The sequence below is a fragment of the Mastigoproctus giganteus genome, chromosome 13, assembly GCF_048544385.1.
Source record: "Mastigoproctus giganteus isolate SK-2022 chromosome 13, ASM4854438v1, whole genome shotgun sequence".
In the NCBI taxonomy this organism is placed as follows: Eukaryota; Metazoa; Arthropoda; class Arachnida; order Uropygi; family Thelyphonidae; genus Mastigoproctus; species Mastigoproctus giganteus.
Window position 1 is genome coordinate 67,594,731 of NC_143587.1, and position 25,447 is coordinate 67,620,177.

At 39.0% G+C, this 25,447-nt stretch overlaps 1 protein-coding gene across 1 annotated transcript in view; it reads left to right on the forward strand.

Moving 5' to 3' along the window:
• Nucleotides 1-25,447, forward strand: part of LOC150076138 (protein turtle-like) — a 481,828-nt gene that overhangs the window by 320,820 nt on the left and 135,561 nt on the right. Inside the window, exon 7 of the mRNA XM_090387265.1 lies at nt 13,939-14,054. Within this exon, the coding sequence (XP_090243391.1) occupies nt 13,939-14,054 (116 nt within the window). The remainder of the gene's footprint in view (nt 1-13,938; nt 14,055-25,447) is intronic.

The following is a 25,447-nucleotide window of genomic DNA, read 5'->3' on the forward strand; positions in this document are numbered from 1 at the left end:
TATTTGTGTTGTACTGCTTGGAAAAAAAAATAGTTTTCAATAATTTCCGAGCACTTTAACAAAGGTTATGAAAAGATTCTATGAAATCTTTTTCAGCGATTTTCCTTGTGTTTATTGGTAAGGATTGCTCTGCTAATCATTATTTGGGAGAGCTTAATATTTTTGGTAAAAATACTGGCAACTGCTCCAATACCTGCTTCAGCAAAATTCAAGAAGTAAACAGAAAATGTGTCAGCAATCTGATCCATTGAGCAATCAGCAGTACTGGCAACTTCACTGAGTGTATGTTTCTCCAATTGTGATCTTCTCACACTGTTCCAATTTGTGCAACACTCTCTCATGTGGAATCAAAAGCTTTTCAGATCTAAATATAGGGTGTCAAAATTATTTTTTGCATCCAATTTCTTTGTTGCTCTTACATAGGACCAGGGTATGTCTGCCAGGGGCAAAGATTGATGACGTTGTAGAGCAGATATCATCTTTTAAGAGCACAAAGGGTGATATTGTGGTACACGTTGGCACTAATGATATTAAGAGTAGGAATTACTTCACAAGTACAGGTCAATGTTGAAAAAACGCCGTGAGTTAGGGTTGAATTTGAAAGTGTCTGCAATTCTGCCAGTCACAATAGGAGGGAGTATATGATGAGAGCCTTGTCAATCAATTCGGCCCTGGAGAGATTGTGCAAGGCTCAAGGGGTAGAATTTTTCTCAGCCTGGTCTGTGCTTGCTAACAGGAGAGACTGCTTCTACAGGGATGGGATACACTTAAATAGAAAGGATGCAAGAATATTTGCTGATGCTATCGAGGCAGAGTTAGATGGGCCGGAAAACTGCTCACTTGGGGGGATACACAGACTATTAGATTAACAGTAGCCTCTGGCAGAGGTGAAAGTGATTCTTGCACTGCTTCTATTGAAATGCAATTGAGCAGCAGCCTGGAAAGCAAGGCAATGGGAATTTCCAGGACTGCTGGGAGTCATAGCGGAACAAGTAAATACATGGGCTGTGTTAGAGTAACTAAGAGTAGAAACAGGTGCATGTATACTTGCATGTACACCAATGCTAGGAGTATAGTTAATAAATTTGATGAGCTTGAAGTGCTAGTCAAGACATCAAAAGCAGATATTGTTGGGATATCAGAGATGTGGTGTCACACAGACATAAGCAATGCAGAATTGGAATTTGGGGAGTACAATGTGTACAGAAAGGATAGACAGGAGAGGAAGGGAGGAGGGGTTATGCTATTAGTTAAGAAACACATAAAATCTAAGGAAGTGCATCCAGTTGATGTTGGTGGACAAATTGAATGTTGAGTCTGTTTGGCGTGACATAAGCACTGGGAAAGGAAAAATGAGAGTAGGGTGTGTTAATGAATGAATCTGATGAGTATAATGAGCAATTGTGCAGAGAAATAGAGCCTGCCAGTAAATCAGAGTGTCTTATAAAGGGAGATTTTAACTTTTCAGTGATTGACTGGAACTTGTGGTTTGTTCCCTCACACACTAGCTAAGCTTTTGTGGATTTATTGGATGATTGTTTTCTACAGCAGCATGTACAGCAGGCAACTAGAGATACTCTTAATCTAATTATCAGTAGTGATTCTTCATGCATTAAGAATCTGCAAATAAAGGAACCACTAGGTGGCAGTGATCACAGTGTGCTGAAGTGGGGTTTACTCAAAGAGGTAACTACCATCAGGGGTAAAGGAAAGGGTTTTTGTTTTCGTAAAGGTGATTACGGTGGTCTGAGACAGTATTTAAATTCTATACGGTGGGATCAACTGATGACGTTACCAACAGCAAATTCAAAATGGGATGCATTCAAAGAATTTTAATCTTGGAAGCTACTAGGCTGTTCATACCAACTAAGAAATATTGTTCAAATTTTAGGCCTAATGTTGTTGTTGTCGAATTTAACGACACATAGGCTGCCAGGGCCATATTGTGTCTTTCTGATGGTGAATATGAAATATCAGCTTCATTAATATAACTATATTTTATGATATATTCCTATATGATTTAGGAATGTAAACAGTTCTTCTTTATTAGGATCATCTCCAAGAATCTGCAATAAATTTAATGATGACTGTGTATTAGCAATTGATTTAAAGGTGTTTAAGCAGATGTTTTGAAACATCCACTGGGACACTGAGACAGTCCACTAACAAATGGTGAATGGTCAGTTGTACTTGACATGATGTACACTAGGGAGCACTGTCATTGGTTAATAGATACAGGTGAGTGAGGTGCGTATGCCCAATCCTTAGCTTTCCAAAAATTGTTTCTTCTCGTCTGCTTTTCCGGAAGCTGGTGATTATTGACCAGCCATTATTTAGGCCTAAATGGATGTCAGATGAATTAATTAGACATGTGGCAGAGGGAAAAAATGCATGGAATACACATAAATTAACAGGTGACACAGAAGCTTATGATAGATATAAGCTGGTCTGTAACCAAGTCACAAAGGAGGTTAGGCAGGCAAAGGCAGATTACGAGAAATCTTTGGCAAAGGATGCAAAGAAAAACAGCAAAGAGTTCTTTACTTATGTAAAGTTTAGAAGGAAGGTGATGAATTAGATTGGTCCACTTGATACTGATGGTTCAACTGTTGATGATCTTGCTCAGGTAGCTAACAAACTAAATGAATATTTTGTGTCTACATTCACACATGAGGAGTTATTCAGGAAGGGGAATGCCAGAGGTGTGTTAAACTCTGGCAGTAAGCTAGATGATTTTGTAATAACTGAGAGGAAAGTGGAGGAGAAATTGTTGAAGATAAACATAAGAAAGGCACCTGTGGTGGATGGAATCTATCCAGTTATATTAAAGGAGGTAGCAAAAGAAGTAAGCAAACCCTTAAGTATAATTATGAGAGCTTCCTTGGAGTCAGGCGAGGTACCCATGAACTGGAGATGTGCAAATGTGATCCCAATCCACAAAGGAGGATCAAAGGGAGACACAGGTAATTACAGACCAGTTAGTTTACTTGTGTTCCAGGGAAATTAATGGAGGCACTGGTTAAAGAAGCATTGCAGGATCATCTAGACAAGACTTCAGTTTTAGCTCGGACACAGCATGGGTTTGTTAAGGGGAAGTCTTGTCTGACCAATTTTATTGGATACTACGATGTAGTCAGAAAGGAACTGGATGCAAAGATTAATTTTGATATCATATATTTGAATATATGATGTGTGATAGGGAAATGGACATCTTGGGCTTGTGTGAAACCTGATGGCAAGGTAATTGTGATTTCCTTAGTGATGAGTACAGAATGATCTACAGTGGAAATACAGAAACTGGACGAAATGGAGTTTGTATCCTAATCCAGAAAAACTGGGCAAAGAATATTATGAATACCTACCATGTAGATGACAGACTACTGATGGTGAAAATAAAAATATCTCTGAGAAACCTAGTAATTATCCAGGTGTACTTCCCAACATCTAACAGTGAGGACCAAGAAATAGAAGAGATGTATGAGAAAATCGAGGATCTCAACGAATCGAGGATGGTGACAATGTTGTAATCATGGGCGACTTCAATGCTGTGGTTGGATTGCAATATGATAGAGAGGAGTTGGGAAGTTTGAACTGGGAAACAGGAAAGCAGAGGCGACAGGCTGCTCGACTTCTTTGAACAGTATGATATGGTGACAACCAATACCTTATTTGAAGTAACACAGAGAAGAAGATACACCTGGAGAGCACCAGGTGATATACAACGCTAACAAATTGATTACATACTAGTCAAGACAAGATACCGCAACCAAATTAAGTCGAGCCACAGTTATCCTGGAGCAGAAGTTGACACTGACTACAGTCTAGTGATGGCAAAGTGCAATCTTAGATTTAAGAAATTCAAACGAATTGGAAGGACTAGCTGGGATTTGGATAAATTACAATATGAACATGCTAAGAAGAATTAGAAAGAGAAAACAAATGAAATCATAGCTAACATAACAGGAGAGATCAACTGGGATTTGATAAAGCAAGGTATATTAAAAGTAATGCAGGAGACATTAGGAAGGAGGAGCTTTGGTCCAAGAAAACCTTGGATCACGGAAGAAATACTAGGACTCATACAAAGATGTAACAAATACAGCAGACTCTCGATTTTCTGGGTTAGATGGTAAAAAATCAAAAATACAGATCCCCGACATATATAAGAGATATGTTCCAGGACTTCTTACTTCGTCGAGTTTTACGTAACTCAGGAATGGCTAGTAGCATATTGCTACTGTATTGTTATTGACAAATCTGAATTCAGTGCGATATTTGTTAACGTTTGACCATTTTCATGCATTCTTATTAGTTTAATTTTCTGATCCAAATCGATTGCTTTCCTTTTCTTGGTAGATTTACTAGTACTGCTGTCACTTATGCTCTTAGTCGGCACCATGATAACAGTCAAAATGAAATTTTCTGTAAAGAACTTCACGAGGTTAAGGTGAAAACTCACTATTATCACTCCACACGAGCTCACATTTTACTAAAGCACATTTCTGGAGGTCGCCAAAAAACAATAAAAACAATTTGCACTTTCCGATTTATTGGGATTTTCTGTTAGTGCAATCTATTATAAATGGGTGATAAACTCGATCTGATTGCATTTGTGATGATACTGGTAGCTGGAATTCTGTGGGTTTTTACGTTATTATGGTGAAGTGTGTGTTCCCTTCACTGAAATCTTCAGTCACATAAAAAAAAAAAAATAAAAACATAAATAATTTTAAGAATCTTCTCTTCTTTCCAGATTTTTGCTTGTTACTCCGATCTCACTTGTGAAATTTGTGCATGTCGTGATCATCGTTATTGATTGCTTATTATTTTTTACAATCCTAAAAAAAAAAAAATAAAATAAATTTAAAAAAATTTGAGTGAAAACAAATTTACGTAAATCCGTAGTTGCGCAAGTCGGGGACTTACTGTATCGAAAAATGTTCAGCAACCTATGTAAAATGTATGGCGATGGATAAAAAAACTTACCACGTACCACTCTTGTGTCCAATACGATGCTTCCCTTTATTTTTTACAATGTGACGTATGGTTTGGTCACCAACATCATAATGGTTCTTTAGAGATTTAATGGATGCGCTGTTTTCAAACTTTTGAATAATTTCAAGTTTTTGTTTAACCGAAAGCTCAACTCTTTTGCATTTGCCCATCATTTTTGCGATTTCTAAACAAAAAATTTCAACAATCAAAGTGTATAGGAAAATTGAGTCATTACAATACAATCCCAAAATGAGGAGCACGATGATTAAAGACAAAGAAGGGAACCTACTGATGGACCCAGGGGAAATTGGTGAGCATTGAAAGGAATATCTAGAAGAACTCTACTGTGCAGAAGAAACAATTGATGAGAACGACTATACTGAAACAGAAGACAAGGTGGAAGAGGAGGCTAAAGGCCCAACAATTACAATGAGTGAATTTGAGTTAGCATTAAGTCAATTAAGGAACAAGAAAGCAGCAGGACCAGACAATGTCTAAGAAGAGCAACTCAAGAATATGGGAGGAGACATGAAAGATAGGCTTTATCAAGTGATACAAAAAATCTGAGAATGGTGAAATCCCATATAGTAGTAGTAGTAGTGGCATGTGATGCAAGAAAGCAAGTGTATGAGTTTATGCAGCATCAGCCAAAAAAAAAAAAAAAATCACACCATTGCCTCCAAATGCCTGTCCAGTTCCTCCTTAAATTTATTCAACCTATCAACTTCCACAACGACAGATGGAAGTTTGTTCCAGCAATTAACCACCCGCTGGCTAAAGGCAAATTTCCGTACATCTATTCTACATCTGTCTTTTCTTAATTTGAATTTATGCCCCCTTAGGGTCGTAATCTGAACAAGCGGAAGGATCCCATCAGAATTCAGTGTGCTCAACCCATTCAAGGCCTTATATACCTCAATCAGATCACCGCACGGGTGCCTAGTCTCCAGCCACTGCAATTTGCAGAACTTAAGCCTCTCTTGGTAAGAGGATCCCTTCATTCCCCTCACCAATCTTGTTGCCCTTCTCTGTACACGCTCAAGTAAATCTACATCCTTCTTAAAATGAGGCCTCCAGACCTGTACGCAGTACTCAAGGCGTGGCCTGACCATTGCCTTTTACAGAGGGATAATCACCTCCTTTTCCCTGCTAGCAAAATTCCTATATATCATTGACAAAACCCCATGACCTGCCCTGGCAGCCTATCTGCATTGCTCAGAAAACTTCATACCTGACTGCACAATTACTCCAAGGTCTTTTTCATTTTCTACCACCTTAAGTGTAGTACCACACAGTTGGTACGTTTCTCTGGGGTTACTTCTACCCATATGCAGTACTTTGCATTTGTCAAGGTTAAACTTCAGTTGCCACTTCTTAGCCCATCTGCCCAAATTATCTAGATCCTGTTGCAGTAGCACACTGCCATTACTGTCATTAACAACCCTGCCAACCATTGTATCATCTGCAAACTTTGACATTAAGCCTGATATACCTTCATCAATATCATTGATAAATATACAAAATAACAGTGGACCTAACACCGAACCCTGTGGGACTCCACTAATAACATTAGTCCACGACTTTATGACTTTAATAAAAGCAGAACACTTACTCTTCCAAAGAAAATAAATGCTAATGGTTGTGCCAATTACAGGACTATAACCCTACTGTCCCATGCATACAAAATCATCTTGAATGTAGTGAAGAACAGGATCAAGAAAAGGATTCAAAAGGTCATCAGTCAAGATCAGTTTGGCTTCAGAACTGGATGTGGGACAAGGGAGGCACTTCTAGCAATGAGAACAATTCTTGAAAGAAGAATGGAAATGAATAGGAGAACATACATTGCTTTTGTTGATATACAAAAAGCCTTTGATATTGTAAATTGGAAGAAGTTGTTCAGAGTCATGAAAAACCTTGGCCTGGACTGGAAAGACCGAAGGCTTATCCTGCATCTGTACAAGACACAACGTACTGAAATAAATATTAATAGTACCATAAAGGAAGCAAGGATCAGGAGAGGTGTGAGGCAGAGTTGCTCTTTATCCCCATACCTTTTCAACGTGTTCATCGAGGAATCCATAACAAAAATGAAGCAGGAAGCAAAGGGTATCAAGATTAATGGACAACAGATTCACTGCATCAGATTCGTGGACAACATAGCATTATTAGCTGACTCAGAGCAGGAGCTGTGTAAGATGTTGGAAAGGCTATCATTAAGGCTACAAGATTCACATCTAAAGATAAATGCACAAAATACTAAAATACTTGTCGTCACCAAGAAACAAACATCAAAATGGGGAACAAGTGAAACAGTTTTGTTATTTGGGGAATTTCATTAGCAGGATGACTGGTGCACTACAGAGATCAGAAGAAGAATCACCCTTGCCAAGCAAGCTTTCAGTAACAAGAAAAATATTCTAACCAGCGGACACATCAAAAGGGAGACCAGGAAAAAGTTTGCTAAGTCATTCGTTTGGAGTGTGTTGCTGTATGGAAGTGAAAACTGGACATTATGCAAGCAAGATATCAAGAGACTGGAGGTTTCGAAGATGTGGGTCTGGAGGAGGATGTTGAGGATTAGCTGGACCGAATGATGATCCAACGGATCTGTCTTGAACGAGATGCAAGAAAAGGGGAAGCTACTCACGACTGCAGCAAAAAGACAATCTAAACTTTTAGAACACACCCTAAGACATAACAAATTTTTAGTGAATATCTCAGAAGGAAAAATATTGGGAAAGAAAGGAAGGGGACGACCAAGGAAGAAAAATGAACTTTAGGGGATATGAGGAAATGAAACTTTCAGCAGAAGACAGAGATGTATGGTTGTAGTGACAAGGCGAAGCCTTTAGAGGATGATGATGATGATTTTTGGATCTTAGAAAGGCTTTTGACACTGTTGCACATGGAAGACTGCTGCACAAATTGGAGCAGTGTGGCATTGGAGGCAAATTGCTGCTATAGATAAAGGGATGGTTGAGTGGGAGAAGATAGAGAGTGGTAATTAATGGACACTGCTCTTCATGGACTAATGTTATTAGTGGAGTGCCCCAAGGTTCAGTGTTGGGTCCATTGTTTTTTGTATTCATTAATGATATTGATGATGGTACATTAGGCTTTATGTCCAAGTCGGCAGATGATACAAATGTTGGCAGGGTTGTTAATGACACTAATGACAGTACGCTGCTGCAACAGGATCTAGAAAAGTTGAGCAGATGGGCTGAGAAGTGGCAACTGAAGTTTAACATTGACAAATGTAAAGTACTGCATATGGGAGGCAGTAACCCCAGAGTAACGTATCAACTGTGTGGTACTACACTGACAGTGGTAGAGAGTGAAAATGACCTGGGGGTAATTGTGCAGGCAGATATGAAGTTTTCCGAGCAGTGCAGACGGTCTGCAATAGTAGCTCATGGTGTCTTGTCAATGATATACAGAAATTCTTCTAGCAGGGATAAGGAGGTGATTATCCCCTTGTATAAGGCAATGATCAGGCCACACCTTGAGTACTGTATACAGGTCTTGAGGCCTCATTTTAAGAAGGATGTAGAGCTGTTGGAATGAATACAGAGAAGGGTAACAAGATTAGTGAATGGAACAAAGGGTTGCTCTTACGAAGAAAGGCTTAAGTTTTGCAAATTACAGTGTCTGGAGACTAGGCACCTGCGAGGTGATCTGATTGAGGTGTATAAAGCCTTGAATGGTTTGAGCATGCTCAATGCTGATGGGATTCTTCCTCGTGCTCAGAATAATCACCTGAGAGGGCATAAATTCAAATTGAGGAAAGTCAGTTGTAGGAAAGATGTGCGGAAGTTTGCCTTTAGCCAGCGGGTGGTTGATTGCTTGAACAAACTTCCATCTGTCGTTGTAGAAGTTGATAGCTTAAACAGATTCAAGGCAGAACTAGACAAACATTTGGAGAAAGGATCATTTGGATTGAATTGAAATTCTCAAGGATACTCAGCATGGTTTTGTAAAGAGAAAATCATGTTTAACAAATCTGGTTCGCTATTTTGAAAGGGTCACTCATGAGCTGGATTTAGAGAATAATTTCGACATTGTTTATTTAGATTTCAGCATAGATTTTGACTCAGTCCTACATGAGCGGTTGCTTTATAAGCTGGGAATAGGTTTGAATCACTGGGAAAATCCTTAGATGGATAGCAGAATGGATTCAGGGCAGGAGGCAGAGGGTTGTGATAAATGGCTATTCCTCAGATTGGGTTGATGTAAGAAGTGCAGTTCCCCAAGGATCAGTATTAGGACCACTGTTGTTTTTAATTTTTATAAACAACATCGATGAAGGGATAGAGGGCGTGATGTCTAAATTTGCAAATGATGTTAAAATTGGTAGAGTAGTTAATGATCACTGTCAAGCTGAACTTCTTCAGAGAGACCTAAATAGACTTCAGGAATGGTCAGAAAAATGGCAGCTATGCTTTAATCCAACAAAGTTTAAGGTATTATACCTGGAAAACAGTAATCCCAAAATAACTTAATCACTTAGTGGAGTTCAGCTAAACCCAGTACTGGAGGAAAGGGACTTGGGTGTTACGATACAATCAGACATGAAATTCTCTGAGCATTGTAAACAGGTTGCAAGGAAGGCCCATTGTGTCCTATCGATGATCTATCGAACTTTTGCAAGTAGAGATAGGGACTTGATAATCCCATTATATAAGGCTTTTGTTAGACCACACTTGGAATACTGTGTTCAAGTATAGAGACCGCACCCAAAGAAAGACATTGAGCTTCTTGAAAGGGTGCAAAGATGGGTAACTCGCCTGGTGAGATCAGCAAAAGGGCATCCTTACGAAGAAAGACTTCGAATATGTGGGTTGCAGAGTTTGGAAACTAGACACTTTAGAGGAGATTTGATTGAGGTGTTTAAGGCTCTGAGAGGCATCAGTAAAATGAATGAGGACAAAATTTTCAAGATTATAAATGATGCTAGAACTTGGGGACATAAATTCAAGTTACGGGGGGAAATGTTTAGACTGGACTGCAGGAAGTTTTATTTTAGCCAGTGAGTTATAAATTACTGGAATAAGTTGCCTACATGGGTGGTAGAGGCTGACAGTTTGGGGAAATTCAAAGGTCATCTGGATAGTACTTTCGGGTGAGGGAAGCACATAGGATGATAGGTTTAATTTCCTTTTCTTTTTTTTAATTATTATTATTATTTTTTTTTATCATTGTTTTATTGGGGTTTTTTTTTTTTTTTTTTTTAGGAGCATTAGTAACTAAGGCCATATTGCTCCAGGGATATGCGGTGGTCATTCCCTGACCTTTCCGCATCCTCCATATTTGGTGGCTCACGGGCTTGAACCCCTGTTCAATGAAGAAGCATGTGCTATGCACTGCTGCTCCTGGCTACGGAGGCGCCACAGCAAGAGCCATAGGCTTTCTTGCACCATGCGGCCATTGATAATACTAATACTAAAGGGGATGGATGAAATAAGAAGGGTGTGTTTGTGTTTTTTTTTTTTTTTTTTAGGAGCATTAGTAACTAAGGCCATATTGCTCCAGGGATATGCGGTGGTCATTCCCTGACCTTTCCGCATCCTCCATATTTGGTGGCTCACGGGCTCGAACCCCTGTTTAATCAAGAAGCATGTGCTATGCACTGCTGCTCCTGGCTACGGAGGCGCCACAGCAAGAGCCATAGGCTTTCTTGCACCATGCAGCCATTGCTAATACTAATACTAAAGGGGATGGATGAAATAAGAAGGGTGTGTGTTTGTGTTTTTTTTTTTTTTTTTTTGGCTGATGCTATATAAGCTTGCTTTTTTTGCATCATATGCCCTTGCTAATGCTAATACTATCAAATCAGACAGGTCTTACAAAACTATCCCCTAAAATCCATGTTGTGATTGCCTATTTAACTGAATATAACTGATATAACTGAATTTATATGATCCAGCATTAATTCTTTAGCCAGTGACTCCATTATTTCACCTGAAACAGAAATCAAGTCTACAGATCTGTATTACTTACTTTACCCTTTGAAAACTGGGGAGGCATTTGCAAACCTCCAGTCCTGAATTCAAGGTTGTTGTTGTAGTATAGTTTTAGGAGCATCAGCGATTAAGGCCAGTTTGCTATATACACCCATGTTTAATCTCTAGAGCAAAGTTTCTGGCATCCCCTTCCCCCCATACTTCTCCTTCAACCCATGCACGGTACTAAGTAACCTTTTGATACCTTTCGTGTTTGGGGTTTTCATAAAAAGAAAAAAAAAAAAAAAAAAAAACACATGAGGAGTTATTCAACGAGGGGAATGCCAGAGGTGTATTCAACTCTGGCAGTAAGCTAGAGAATCTTGTAATAACTGAGAGTAAAGTGGAGGAGAAATTGTTGAAGATAAACACAAGAAAGGCACCTGGGGTGGATGGGATCTATCCAGTTATATTAAAGGAGTCAGCAAAGGAAGTAAGCAAACCCTTAGCCATAATTATGAGAGCTTTCTTGGACTCAGGGGAGGTACCCATGGACTGGAGATGTGCAAATGTAACCCCAATTCACAAAGGAGGATCAAAGGCCGACACAAGTAATTATAGACCTGTGAGTTTAACTTCTGTTTCAGGAAAATTAATGGAGGCACTGGTTAAAGAAGCACTGCAGGATCATTTAGACAAGATTTCAGTTATAGCTCGGACACAGCATGGTTTTGTTAAGGGGAAGTCTTGCCTGACCAACTTGATTGGATACTATGATGCAGTCACAAAAGAACTGGATGCAGGGAATAACTTTGATATTATATACTTGGATCTTAGAAAGGCTTTTGATACTGTTGCACATGGAAGACTGCTGCACAAATTGGAGCAGTGTGGCATTGGAGGCAAATTGCTGCTATGGATAAAGGGGTGGTTGAGGGGGAGAAGACAGAGAGTGGTAATCAATGGACACTGCTCATCGTGGACTAATGTTATTAGTGGAGTCCCTCAGGGTTCAGTGTTGGGTCCATTATTGTTTTCTGTATTTATAAATGATAATAATGATGGTATATCAAGCTTAATGTCCAAGTTTGCAGATGATACAAAGGTTGGCAGGGTTGTCAAGGACACTACTGACACTATGCTGCTGCAACAGGATCTGGAAAAGTTGAGCAGATGGGCTGAGAGGTGGCAAATGAAGTTTAACATTGACAAATGTAAAGTACTACATATGAGAAACAGTAACCCCAGAGCAACATAACAGCTCTGTGGTACTACACTGACAGTGGTAGAGAATGAAAAGGACCTGGGGGTAAATGTGTAGGCAGATATGAAGTTCTCTGAGCTGCAAGACGGGCTGCAAGAGTAGCTCATGGTGTCTTGTCAATGATATACAGGAATTTTTCTAGCAGTGATAAGGAGTTGATTATTCCCTTGTATAATGCAATGGTCAGGCCACACTTTGAGTACTGTATACAGGGCTGGAGGCCTCATTTCAAGAAGGATGTAGAGCTGCTGGAATGAGTACAGAGAAGGGCAATAAGATTAGTGAATGGAACAAAGGGGTACTCTTACGAAGAAAGGCTTAAGTTTTGCAAATTACAGTGTCTGGAGACTAGGCACCAGCGAGGTGATCTGATAGAGGTGTATAAAGCCTTAAATGGTTTGAGCATGCTCAATGGTGATGGGATTCTTCCTCTAGCTCAGAATAATCACCTGAGAGGGCATAAATTCAAATTCAGGAAAGACAGATGTAGGACAGACGTGTGGAAATTTGCCTTTAGCCAGTGGGTAGATTTCTGTATGCAGACCAATCCAGGTTATTTTAGAAAATCATAACAAGTTAGGAAATAAAGACAGGCATCACACTGTCTGTCTCTGTTTCCTGTGCCTATGGACACAGATTATGAGAATTAAGCTGCTGCTGGTATTCTTTTATTCTGACTCTCATAAATTTGAAACAGTGTTATTTCTTTTCTTTGCTGCCCACAGATCTGGTGGCTTTCCTCCCCTAGTTGAGGAAATCATGACATAAGCCCAATGGGATACTCTGCATTTAGGAACAGGAATAATAATAATAAAAAAACTTGTCAGCATTTACTGATGTGTACTTTGTCTGAATTGAAGTATGCATTTCATAATGGTAATTAACGGCAACTGTCAGTGATGATTAGTAAAATCTAATGAGAGATGAATATGCATTGTAATTGTTAAGCTCTTAATTAATGAGAAGAAAGATAGGGACGTTTCTGTAGTTTTGAAAGGCAACATTAGCAAACTTTTGTCCATATGAAAGTGGTAATTGAAGTTAGCAGTTACTATACTTGTTATAAATGTGAAACTTCATTATTTGAATACATTGTTCTTGAAGAATCCTTCCTTATTTGTGGGCGCCTCCGTAGCCAGATGGGCAGGAGCAGCAGTGCTTAGCACACGCTTCTTGATTAGACAGGGGTTCGAACCCATGACCACCAAATACGAAGAATGCGGAAAGGTCAGGGAATGGCCACCGCATATCCCCGGAGCAATATGGCCTTAGTTGCTAATGCTCCTAAAAACCAAAATAACAAACAATAACAAACTTCCTTATTTGTATAGCCATTCTCATTATCATCAAATGCAAGTTCAAGTGCATGTCAAAAATGAGTTCAGTTCATAATGGGACAGACTGAACTGCAAGCGGAGTAAGATATTTTCATGAAAATGAACTATTAAATGAGTTCTGTATCCTTGTTTCATATATTTTAGTTGCTGGGTTTTATGAGAATCATGTTTATCTGAATAATTTTAATTATGGACAAATTTGTAATAATACCCATACCATCAAATATATATTAGTGACTCAATTTAAGCCTCTAATAATTCAGGTGATTATTTCCTCTTAATAACTTTCCATATATTTCTTAAAAAACACATTCAATCAAGAGAAGTATAATTTATCTTGGAAAAAAAAGATTTTAGATTTAAAAAAAAAAAGCCAATATGCTTTTCTTATTTGTTGCAGAACCACCAATGTTTACAGTAAAGCCCAAAGATAAATACCAAAAACCAGTTAACAGTGAAGTTAAGATGCCTTGTGAAGGAACTGGTCAGCCAAAGCCAACAATAACCTGGAGAAGGGTAGAGAGATTTTTTTTTCTGTCCTTCATTTCTTTTCCCTTATAATTTGAGACTTAAAAAGTATGTATTGATGCCTTTTAAATAGTTACAAAACTTGGACTAAAAGCTACTATAGTAAATGCAATTTAAAAATGGATGGAGTATGAAAGTATGTATGGTCCAGATCTTGGGTATTGGTCCATAAATTTCGACAAACAGACAGGAACAAAGCAGTAATTGGCAGGTGCCACTCACTGCTTTCCCCACCCTCTGTCCTCCTAGGTTGATATACCTAGGGTGTTTTTCCCCCCACTTGCCGCTGTTTTTAAATCGGGAACTCGTTTTCCGATTTTAAAACAGCTGGATGGGTGTAAGCACCCTGCCTAAGCTAAGCACCCCCATCCTCGATGACACAAAACAATCAGAAAGAAAACAGCTTTACTATAATCATCCAATCACAGAACTCGACCATACAATCACTCTGTTCTACGACCATGCCCACTGCATGGAGACAAGTGGTACGCCCAAATAATGGAGTTTAGCCGTACGTATTTAATTGGCAATACAGACAAACATGGTACAAGAGATAATTTTACTGAAGAAAACTCAAATTTCTAAATTTCAGTGATAAATATATGCCAAAATTATATTATATTCTGAATGATATCACACTTATTTTCTTTTTAAAGCCTAGGTCTTGAAAGTATTACCAAAGTATTTGCTCAATTTTGTCTTAAAATTTCATCCACCTGTGTTTTCAGAATGATAGCAGTGTTGCCATGCAGGACAGATCCTATTTTGTAACACAAGTGAGCATGTAGAATATTGTGTGGTTGCAAAATATAGAATTTTTATAAGAAACAGAAAAGGATACAAAATGCAGTTATTTAAAAGATAATGGCATGTCTGTTTATCTTCATTTCTAATATATTTTTTTTTCTGGTCACTACTACTGTAAGTAAAAATACACTATTTTTTTCACTATTTATTTTCACAACAGTATTTATTTTATGAAAAAAATATATGTAATATGTCAGTATTTCTGTGGTCACATGGAATATTCATGGTATTTTGTCATTAGTGTTTACAGTGCAGCCTTATGTGAATATTTTCATTAAAAAAAATTATTTACTGGTTAGATATGAGTAACCTAAAATGATGTTTAACAAACTTATAGTAAAAACAAAAAAAGGAAACAAAATAAATATAATAACACTGTGGTTCTAGTTTATAATGTGAATAAATGCAAAGCCAAAGTGAAAGAGAGCATAGAACCGATCTTTTGAGAACTACACAACTGCAGAAGAATCATCAGATGATAATTTTACGTCAGTGCTGATTACCAAACTGAGCACTAAGTCCTAAAGTAACAAAAAACTTCCATGGGCATTGCTCAAATTAGGTTGGAACACACTGAAACACCATCCTAGTTGATATGTTTACTTTTTTAACTTAAGCTTAAAGTGTGCTAAATGAGTATTTGCCAACTATAAGCTTGAGCACATTACCAATTAAGTGCGGTGTCTGAATATCAGAGTAAATGAGAATTGGTGTATAATGTCTTGTTGGATAAACTTTTACAAAAATATATTTAATCTTTTGTCACCAAATATTAAAATTTCAATTGTTATCTTATAGTTTGGATACTGTTTATGCCCTAAATTAATCAAAATGATAAAACCTTCAAATGCAACTTAAGCTGGGCAAAGTTGAGTTTAGTCTGTTGAGCAAAGTTACTCGAATCACTTTTGTGGTTCATCAATTAAGTGGTCTCGGATAAAAGGCTCATTACTTTTACCAGCCAGCCAATTTTCAACATGCCCTTGAAGTTTCAGTTTGATCGTTGACTTTATTTCTGCAGAGGAAATATTTTATAATAATAATAATAATTATTATTATTATTATCCATATGGTGCAAGGAAGCCTGCGGCTTATGCTGCACCAGCCAAAAAAAATTCCTGAGTTACCCTGAGAGAGAGAAGCAGAAAGGAATCACCAAGAAAGAGAAGAATGATGATATCCAGCTCAGGACCATGGGTGTACCAAGCCCATACTCACCAGATGTGAGCCATATGTCCCCACTTATACTGCCAAGTTAAGATACACCTGATAGGCCATGGACTTAGAGTGCACAGTTGTTGAATAACCTGGATTTAATTTCCTTAGGTGTATTACTATGGGTCTTTGTTTCTTTAATTGTTAAATTGGGCTTAGTACATGTATAATTAAACTTGTAAATTATTGACTGCAGAAGAATTCTGGTTGGTCACCACTTCATAAATGGAAATACTACTTAAGTGATCCAAAAGAATCCAAACAATGTTAAAATTCTTCTGAAAAGGATAAATTATACTAAGAAAAAGTTTTGAGAACTCAATATTCTACTTTTTAATTTTTTTTTTTTTTTTTTTAAATTTTCATTCTGAAAACATTTTTAATGTTACTATTTTATGAATTAATGTATCAGCAGTACAATCAAGTACAGTAACAGGTAAAAATGATAATATAATAATAAATACAATATTATTTTAGATTATAATACTAGGCATGATTATTTATAAAACAAGTGCAATCATTTCAAACTTTAAATAATATAAAAATTAATCACTTCAGCAATGATCAGATATGCACAGACTGCACCATAATTTATGCAAATAGTATCGATTTTCATTTTAATTAAATGAATTAGAATGAGTGGCCAAAAATATTCATATATATCTTCAAGAATGTTGAACAGTATTTTACTTATTGCATATACTCATATGCTTATTAATTAAAAATGAATAAATTAATTCACATTATCAATATTGAATTACTGTGGCACAGAGTGAAATGGAGACAGAACAAGTTATGATAAGTTTAATAAAGGAAATACATGCATATATTAGATTAGATACATACAAAAGCTTTCGGCTGTTTTGTCAACCTTCTTTAGTTAAACTGACAGTTAAAGGTAGAACATCAGGGCGTGTACTGCCAATCATGTGTGTGAAGTGCGTGATTAATTGTTGGATGTTGAAGCCTGTGGCTGTGATGCATGTGGATGTTGCCAGCGTTTGTCATTAGCCAGAATTGTTGTTTTGATGATAAGGTGGACCCGACATCCACTGCTCCTGTTCACTGAAGTTTTGGAGCATGTGATGTTCAATGACTCCAACCAGGCACGTCGTCGATAGTGGCAGGACCTATCCACAATCACGACATTGTAGTGTGGGTCAATGTCGTGGTGGGTTGCCCAAACATGTTTGGCAATAGCTGAGTGCTCCACATCCACTAAGCGGATTGCTCTTTCATGTTCGGAAAGGCGTTTTTCAAGCCGTCTTCCAGTTTCCCCAATGTAGCAGCTAGTGCAGTTGCGGCAAGAGATGCGGTAGCCCAATCCATTTTGTAGTAAGATGAGAACCGGTGTTTTCACTTTAGAGATGAGGGATCGTAACTTTCTGCCTGGAGTTGTACGCATTTTATCCCATGTGATTTTAAGACCCTAGAAACCTGTTATGATAGGCTTGGGTAGTATGGGATAAAGGCGCTCGCAGTTGAGTCATTACCTTGGATGTTTCTGTTGGTCGCTATGTGGCCATGTGTCTGTAGGTCACACCTTAACAATACCCTGTTAAGGGTATTGATGGGATAGCCACACCTCATAAGATCCGCCTTGACTTTGGCGGTTCTCTGTCGCCTTTCATAAAATTCACCATCGAGCTAGAATCGGACAACACCATACCATACTTAGACACCCTTGTCCGATGCGAGGGCATGCGCTTGAAGACAACTGTCCATCATAAACCAATGTGTGCTGGCCAATTTACCAACTTCCGGTCAGCACATGTGCATAGCCATCTTCTTGCCACTGCACAAACTTTGCTAACTCGTGCCTGGACCCACTCTAGTTCTGTAGATGTAAGGCACACTGAAATTGCTAAAGTCAAGGCAGATCTTACAGGGTGTGGCTATCCCATCAATACCCTTGACAGGTGTGACCTACAGACACATGGCCACGTAGTGACCAACAGAAATATCCAAGGTAATGACTCAACCGCGAGTGCCTTTATCCCATACTACCCAAACCTATCATAACAGGTTTCTAGGGTCTTAAAATCACATGGGATAAAATGCATACAACTCACAGGCAGAAAGTTACGATCTCTCATCTCTAAAGTGAAAACACCGGTTCTCACCTTACTACAAAATGGATTGGGCTACCGCATCTCTTGACGCAACTGCACTAGCTGCTACATTGGGGAAACTGGGAGACGGCTTGAAAAACGCCTTTCCGAACATGAAAGAGCAATCCACTTAGTGGATGTGGAGCACTCAGCTATTGCCGAACACGTTTGGGCAACCCACACTGCGATGTCATGATTGTGGATAGGTCCTGCCACTATCGACGACGCGCCTGGTTGGAATCATTGAACATCACATGCTCCAATACCTCAGTGAACAGGAGCAGTGGATGTCGGGTCCACCCTATCATCAAAACAAAAATTCTGGCTAATGACAAACGCTGGCAACGTCCGCATGCATCGCAGCCACAGGCTTCAACATCCAAAAATTAATCACGCACTTCACGTACATGATTGGTAGTACACGCCCTCATGTTCCACTCTTAACTGTCAGTTTAACTGAAGAAGGTTGACAAAACAGCAGAAATCTTTTGTATTGTATGTATCTAATCTAATATATGTATGTATTTCCTTTATTAAACTTTTCATAACTTGTTCTGTCTCCATTTCGCTCAGTGCCACAGTAATTCGATATTAATAATGAATCCAGAGTGCACAGGCCTCTTTAATCATAATTCACATTAAATATGATAATTTTAAATAATTTTATATGACTGTGCTATAATGGTAAATGGTTGTGTACTGTCAAACATAAAAATTTATTTAACAATACCTACATTTTCTAAAAGCTACAGTAACCAATAGTGTATGTGATATTCCCCAACCGAAGTATTCTCCTAAGTTTATTTATACATTATATATCTATATTCAGCATTCTGAATTTGGTGTATTTGAATGGTTATCAGCATCATTCAAGATGCTATACAAAATCTCATTCCTCCTTCCTAAATTTTTTATGGGAATCCTCTTCTGGAAAACCAAACAGAATTTTTTGTATCATGAGCTTATTTATCATTTCAATTGCTGCTGCTAAAAGTAGTTACTGAAATTGTACTTTAGTTGGCACAGTATACTGAAGCAGCTTTTGTGCCATAAAACCCCAAATAACAACAACAGTTCACCTAGTTTCTCATCATTGGAATATTAGTTCTGAAACAATTTTTGAGTCAGATGGAATCATAAAAAATATAGTTCTATTGTAAGTAGTATTTGAAGATTCAATGTGCAAGGCATAATATGATATGCCTTGCACATTGAATTAACTTGAAGTTAATGTATTAACTATATAATATTGGTGTAGATGGGTGGTAGTAGCCACTGAGAATAAATGACAGTAGTCTTCTCGACTAGAGAAGCGTTACTTATTCAAAGTAGTGCAGTACCTGTTATCTCATTGTGAAGGTAGCCACAATATGAGATACAATTAAAAACGATGCTTTCACGCTATGTACGTAGTTTAATTTATGGGTAAACTATGGTGTATTTACACCAATATTATATTGTAAGTAGTAGTAGTGGTAGTGGTAGTAATACAGGCATGTGATGCAACAAAGCGATAGTATGAGCTTTATGTAGCATCAGCCAAAAAAAAAAAAAAACCACGATTTCACATGCAACCATTCCCTCTAAAAGTTTCTCCAGTTCCTCCTTGAATTTATTTAAGCTATCAACTTCCACGACAGATGGAAGTCTGTTCCAGCAATTAACCACCCGCTGGTTAAAGGCAAATTTCTGCACATCTGTTCTACAACTGTCTTTCTTCAATTTGAATTTTTGCTCCCTCAGGTTTGTAATCTGAGCAAGTGGAAGATTCCCATCAGAATTCAAGCAGTTCTCTTGGTAAGAGAACTGCTTTCCTCTTACCAAGCATTCCCCTCACCAATCTTGTTGCACTTCTCTGTACACACTCAAGCAACTCTATATCCTTATTAAAATGAGGTCTCCAGACCTGTATGTAGTACTCAAGGCGTGGCCTGACCATTGCCTTATACAAAGGGATAATCACCTCCTTTTCCCTACTAGCAAAATTCCTGTATATCATTGACAATACCCAATGACCTGCTCTGTCAGCCTGTCTGCATTGCTCAGAAAACTTCATATCTGACTGCACAAACACTGGCACCTCCGTAGCCAGGTGGGCAGGAGCAGCAGTGCATAGCACATGCTTCTTGATTAGACTGAGGTTCGAGCCCACGACCACCAAATACGGAGGATGCAGAGAGGTCAGGGAATGACCACCGCATATCCCCGGAGCAATATGGCCTTAGTTGCTAATGCTCCTAAAAACCAAATAACAACAACAACAGCACAATCACTTCCAGGTCTTTTTCATTTTTCTACCACTGTAAGTGTAGTACCACACATTTGGTACGTTCCTCTGGTAATAAAGGTCTGAATAGAACAGATTATGCTTTAATGCATTCTTAAGTAAAAAGATGACCGGCTTCCTCTAGAAGAGGAGAACACTCCAACTTTCACCTTTTAATAGGAGAGCAGGAGTAAGGTAGTGCGGAAATAGATTGTCAGTGTTTTATACAGATAACAGAAAGCTCGAGATTCTAAGAGTATCTCCCTTCTTTAAAAAAAGTAACCAAGCCTTAATGTTAAAAAATGTAAGGGTCTTTATCAGATTTAGAGTAATTATTGATTGGGGATAACAAATTGAACATTGTCAAAGATGAAAAGGTCCTAGGGATTGTAATAACATGACAGAAATTTATGTTATATTGCATTATAATTTCCAACCAATCTTCCAGTGGTGCAAGAGAACAATTAGGTTAATGTCCCATCTCTTACAAAGTGTCTCCACTCTCTGTCTCACAGATTACTACATCTTTTTTTTTTTTTTTTATGAGAACCCCAAACACGAGAGGTATTATAACCTATAGTACTTAGTACCGTGCTTGGGTTGGAAGTTGAGAAGACGAAAGAAGATATTTGTTGATATTGGACTTGAACTTCTGTAGATTGTAATTTTCAGGAAATATGTATAAAGGAAGGTTGTTCCAGAAAACGGCAGTTGAATGAATAAATGAGGAAGATGAAAAGTTGGTTCTGTGGGTTTGAAGTTGGACAGTAAATGGATGTTGGCTGGTGGCAGCACGTGTTCGGACTGTTTTGAAAGAGAGAGCGGGAATTATAGAAGCCAATTCAGAAGAACAGTGCCCATGGAAGTATCTGTAGAAGAGGCATGCAGCAGAAACAGTGCGTCTATGAGACAGCGAGTGGAGAGACTCTGTTAGAGATGAATCATTAATTAACCTAACTGCCCTCTTCTGAATGGAATCAAGAAGCCTGAGAGAGGTTTTGGGGGCACCACCCCAGATGTGGGAACAATATTCCATGGCAGGGCGGATTTGCGATTTATACAGAGTGAGCAGCTGTTTGGGAGAAAAGTAACGCCGAGAGCGAAAGAGAAAACCAAGTTTTTTAGATGCAGAGGAAGCAATATTTGTAATGTGCTTGTGCCAAGAGAGATTAGAAGTCAGGGTAATCCCCAAAAGAGATATATCATTTTGCCTAGAAATCGGAATGTCACTAAAGATAAGCATAGGAGCAGAAGAATCCTTTTTGCGAGATATAAGACAAGATTGAGTTTTAGAAGGGTTGAAATCAACTAAGTTGTCTTTGCCCCACTGGAGAATTACCTGAAGATCGGCATTTAAGGAATTGGCAGCAGATTTTCGAGAACTTGAAGCTGATTGAGCTGGACAAGGTTTCTCAAAATGGAAAGTTGAATGCAATGTGCTATCATCGGCAAAACTATGGATAGGATTTCCAGTAAATGGAAGAAGGTCATTGATATACAAGAGGAAAAGAGTGGGGGAAAGAACTGAACCTTGGGGGACACCGGCATTAGTGGAGAAGTTAGAAGACAGAGAGCCATCTACCATCACCCTCAGTGAGCGATCAGAGAGAAAACTGGATAACCAATTACTAAAAACAGTTGGCAAACCATAAGATGGAAGCTTGTTTAGAAGACCTTTATGCCAAACACGATCAAAAGCCTTTGAGATGTCAAGAGCAACTACTTGTGTTTCACCGAACCTTTCCATTGAATTAGTCCATAAATGGGTAACATAAGCCAGAATATCACCAGTGGATCGACATTGACGGAATCCATACTGGCGATCATTGATCAGACGGAAGGTTTCTAGGTAGTTTAAGAGTTGGCGGTTAATTGATTTCTCCATTACTTTAGAAAGAGTAGAAGTAATTGCAATGGGACGATAATTGGATGGGAGGGATTTGTCACCCTTTTTAGGAACTGGCTGGATATGAGCAAATTTCCAAGCAAAAGGAAAAACACCTTTGGAATAAGAAAGTGAAAAAAGGCGGCAAAGAATAGGAGTAAGTTCAGGAGCACAGGTTTTGAGAACAAGTGGAGAAATACCATCAGGACCTGGAGCTTTCTTAGCATCAAGATTCATCAAAATCCTTCTGATATCCTTTTGACGGAAGACCACAGGAGGCATTGAATGGAGCGTGTTAGGAATGGTGGGAGGTGTTTTACCAAGATCATTAATACATGAGCTCAAAGAAAAATGGGATGCTAGCAGGTCAGCTTTATCCTTGGCTGAAGTGACAACAGAACCATCTGGTTTGGACAGAGGTGGGAGCAGAGATGGGCAAAAGTTGCGGCCAATAGCTTTGGCAAGAGACCAGAATGCTCGGCTACCATTAGGGCAAGAAGCAAGTTTTCTACTCTTAGCCTGTTCAAACTCTAGTTTGGACTGATTAATAACTGCTTTACAATTGTTACGAGCTTTGGTGTAGGCAGAAAATGAAACTGAAGAATTAGAAACAAGCCAATTACGATATGCAACGTTCTTTTCTTGGACAGCCTTAGCACATTTATTGGAAAACCAAGGTTTAGATAAAGGACGAGATTTTAAAGTGGAGTGTGGGATAAAGGATTCCATTCCTGCAAGAATAATTTCACTGACACGATCTGAGCAAACGTTGACATCAGAAGTTTTGAAACAGTAATCAGACCAAGGAAAAGAAGAAAAGAAGTCTCGCAGGTCATCCCATTTTGCATTCTTGTAATGCCAAACAATACGAGGTTGGGAATAGCCATGAGATAAAGGTTCCATTGGAGAAGAGACAATCACCAAGTTGTGATCTGAAGTGCCTAAAGGACCTCTCACTTCAACCTTGTACTTAGAAGGGTTGTTTGTGAGAAAAAGATCAAGCGTATTGGCTGTATGATTAGGATTGTCTGGTATTCTTGTAGGTAAATGAACAATCTGTGCTAGGTCATTAGTAATTGCAAAAGCCTCAGCATCTCGACCTGCTGGGTCGGTGTGACTAGAAAACTGAAGCCAGCTGGAGTTGTGAACGTTAAAATCACCAAGGAAAATTACCTCACTGATAGGAAAGTTGGACTGGAGAAAGTCAAGTTGCAAAGAGAGGAAGTCAAAGAGCTCCAAGTGATTAGTGGAGTTGGGAGAACGGTAGAGACAACAGATGAATTTTACACAATGAGGTAGAGAGATTTTAAGCCAGAGAAGATCAAAGAGAGGAGATTCCAAATTGCCAAGTCTCTGACAGGGAATATCAGAACGGACATATGCACAAGTACCTCCTTTGAGGCGAAAGGAATCATACAGCAAATAATTTGGACATCTGAGATGAGCAGTAGTTGAATCAACTGATAACTGAGATTCAGTCAGAAAAAGTACATGGGGTTTGGAAGACTGCAAGTGGAAATGGACATCGTTGAGATTAGAATTGAGACCACGTATATTTGTGAAATGAATTAGGAAGTCCTTGGGAGGTTTAGATCTTTTCGCAGATAAGCTTGCTCTATTATTTTGACAATTCATGGTGTATTCAATAGTAAGAAAAAGTGGGTGGGACATGCTGTATGAAGTAATGAAATTTTTGGATATGGCGTACATGTGGTAAGAATATACCCAGATCCTTGACATAACGTGGCCTCGACAATGCTCCCCGCATACACACTACTCGGACTCCCTCCAGTCACTATCTGGCAGAGTAGAGGTAGCAAGATTATACACTAGCTGATCCGGAAGCTTCCTAGAGAGTTACCAATAGGTTCAGTCCGGTGTACTAACTAGCGGCCGGCCTGCGAACACCGTTTTAGAGCTGTACCCTCGAAATGTAAGGAATATTGGATCTCGCCACGACATTCATCATAACCTCAAAAATCATCAATCATACTGCATGATGGAAGAGATAGGGAAGGGTTGGCCGGAACTTAGCTCTAGAGACTAAACATGGGTTCCACCACTTCAAGCCTCCAATAAGCAAAGTGGTGGTATTTCACCGGTTGATGAGAGTCATCTACCACCTAGTACTGCCTGGTAACATAGAGGGGCGGCATTCCTCCATGTGGTGTGGGCGCCACACCTCGACCCCTGCTTACGTTGGTTCACACCTGGGTTGTCACCCACCATGTACTTGTGCATGAAGGTTATACCCAGGATTACTAACAGTCCCACCATCGTGAAGGTGCAAGCAGAGGATTTGGCTGTCATAGACCATCCGGACTTCGCCGAAATTGGGTCCACTTTGACTTTAGTGTCACCCTAATATCAGTTCCATCAGCGTTTTAGACTCCCAGGTAGCAAGAACAGCTTGTCTGGCATATCTGAGAGAATGTCTGTGACAACCTCAAGGACCTAAAGATCCCTCAAGGATCTTCCTATATTTCAAAGTTACAGCTCTAAATGGTTTTCTCAGGCTGTTGTCAGATAGTCCATTGGACTATCTGATAACTTTCTAGGTGGCGCCTCCATAGCCAGGTGGGCAGGAGCAGCAGTGCATAGCACACGCTTCTTGATTAGACTGGGGTTCGAACCCGTGACCACCAAATATGGAGGATGCGGAAAGGTCAGGGATTGACCACCGCACATCCCCAGAGCAATATGGCCTTAGTTGCTAATGCTCTTAAAAACCAAATAACAACAACAATTTTCTAGGAGGCATCCAGATCAGCTAGTGTATAATCTTGCTGACTCTATTCTGCATACAGTGAGTGGAGGGAGTCCAAGTAATAAAGTGTAAAGTGTGTTTAGGATCAAATGTCACCAGGGGTTCCCCCTCCATCTCCATGTTGTTTTCTTTGTGGGTGAACCAGTTTGCTGGGAAATGCCAGAGATTTAAAAGTGTATGGATATTGTATATATGTAGTGTCATATACCATTGTTCATCTGGTTGTTTAGCGGCTGGACCACTACTGAGGCCCAATGTTGCCCCACTTTCGCCCCGTGGAGGCAGACCAGGAAACACTAGTAGACTAAGATTTACTCTGGCAGGTCCTAC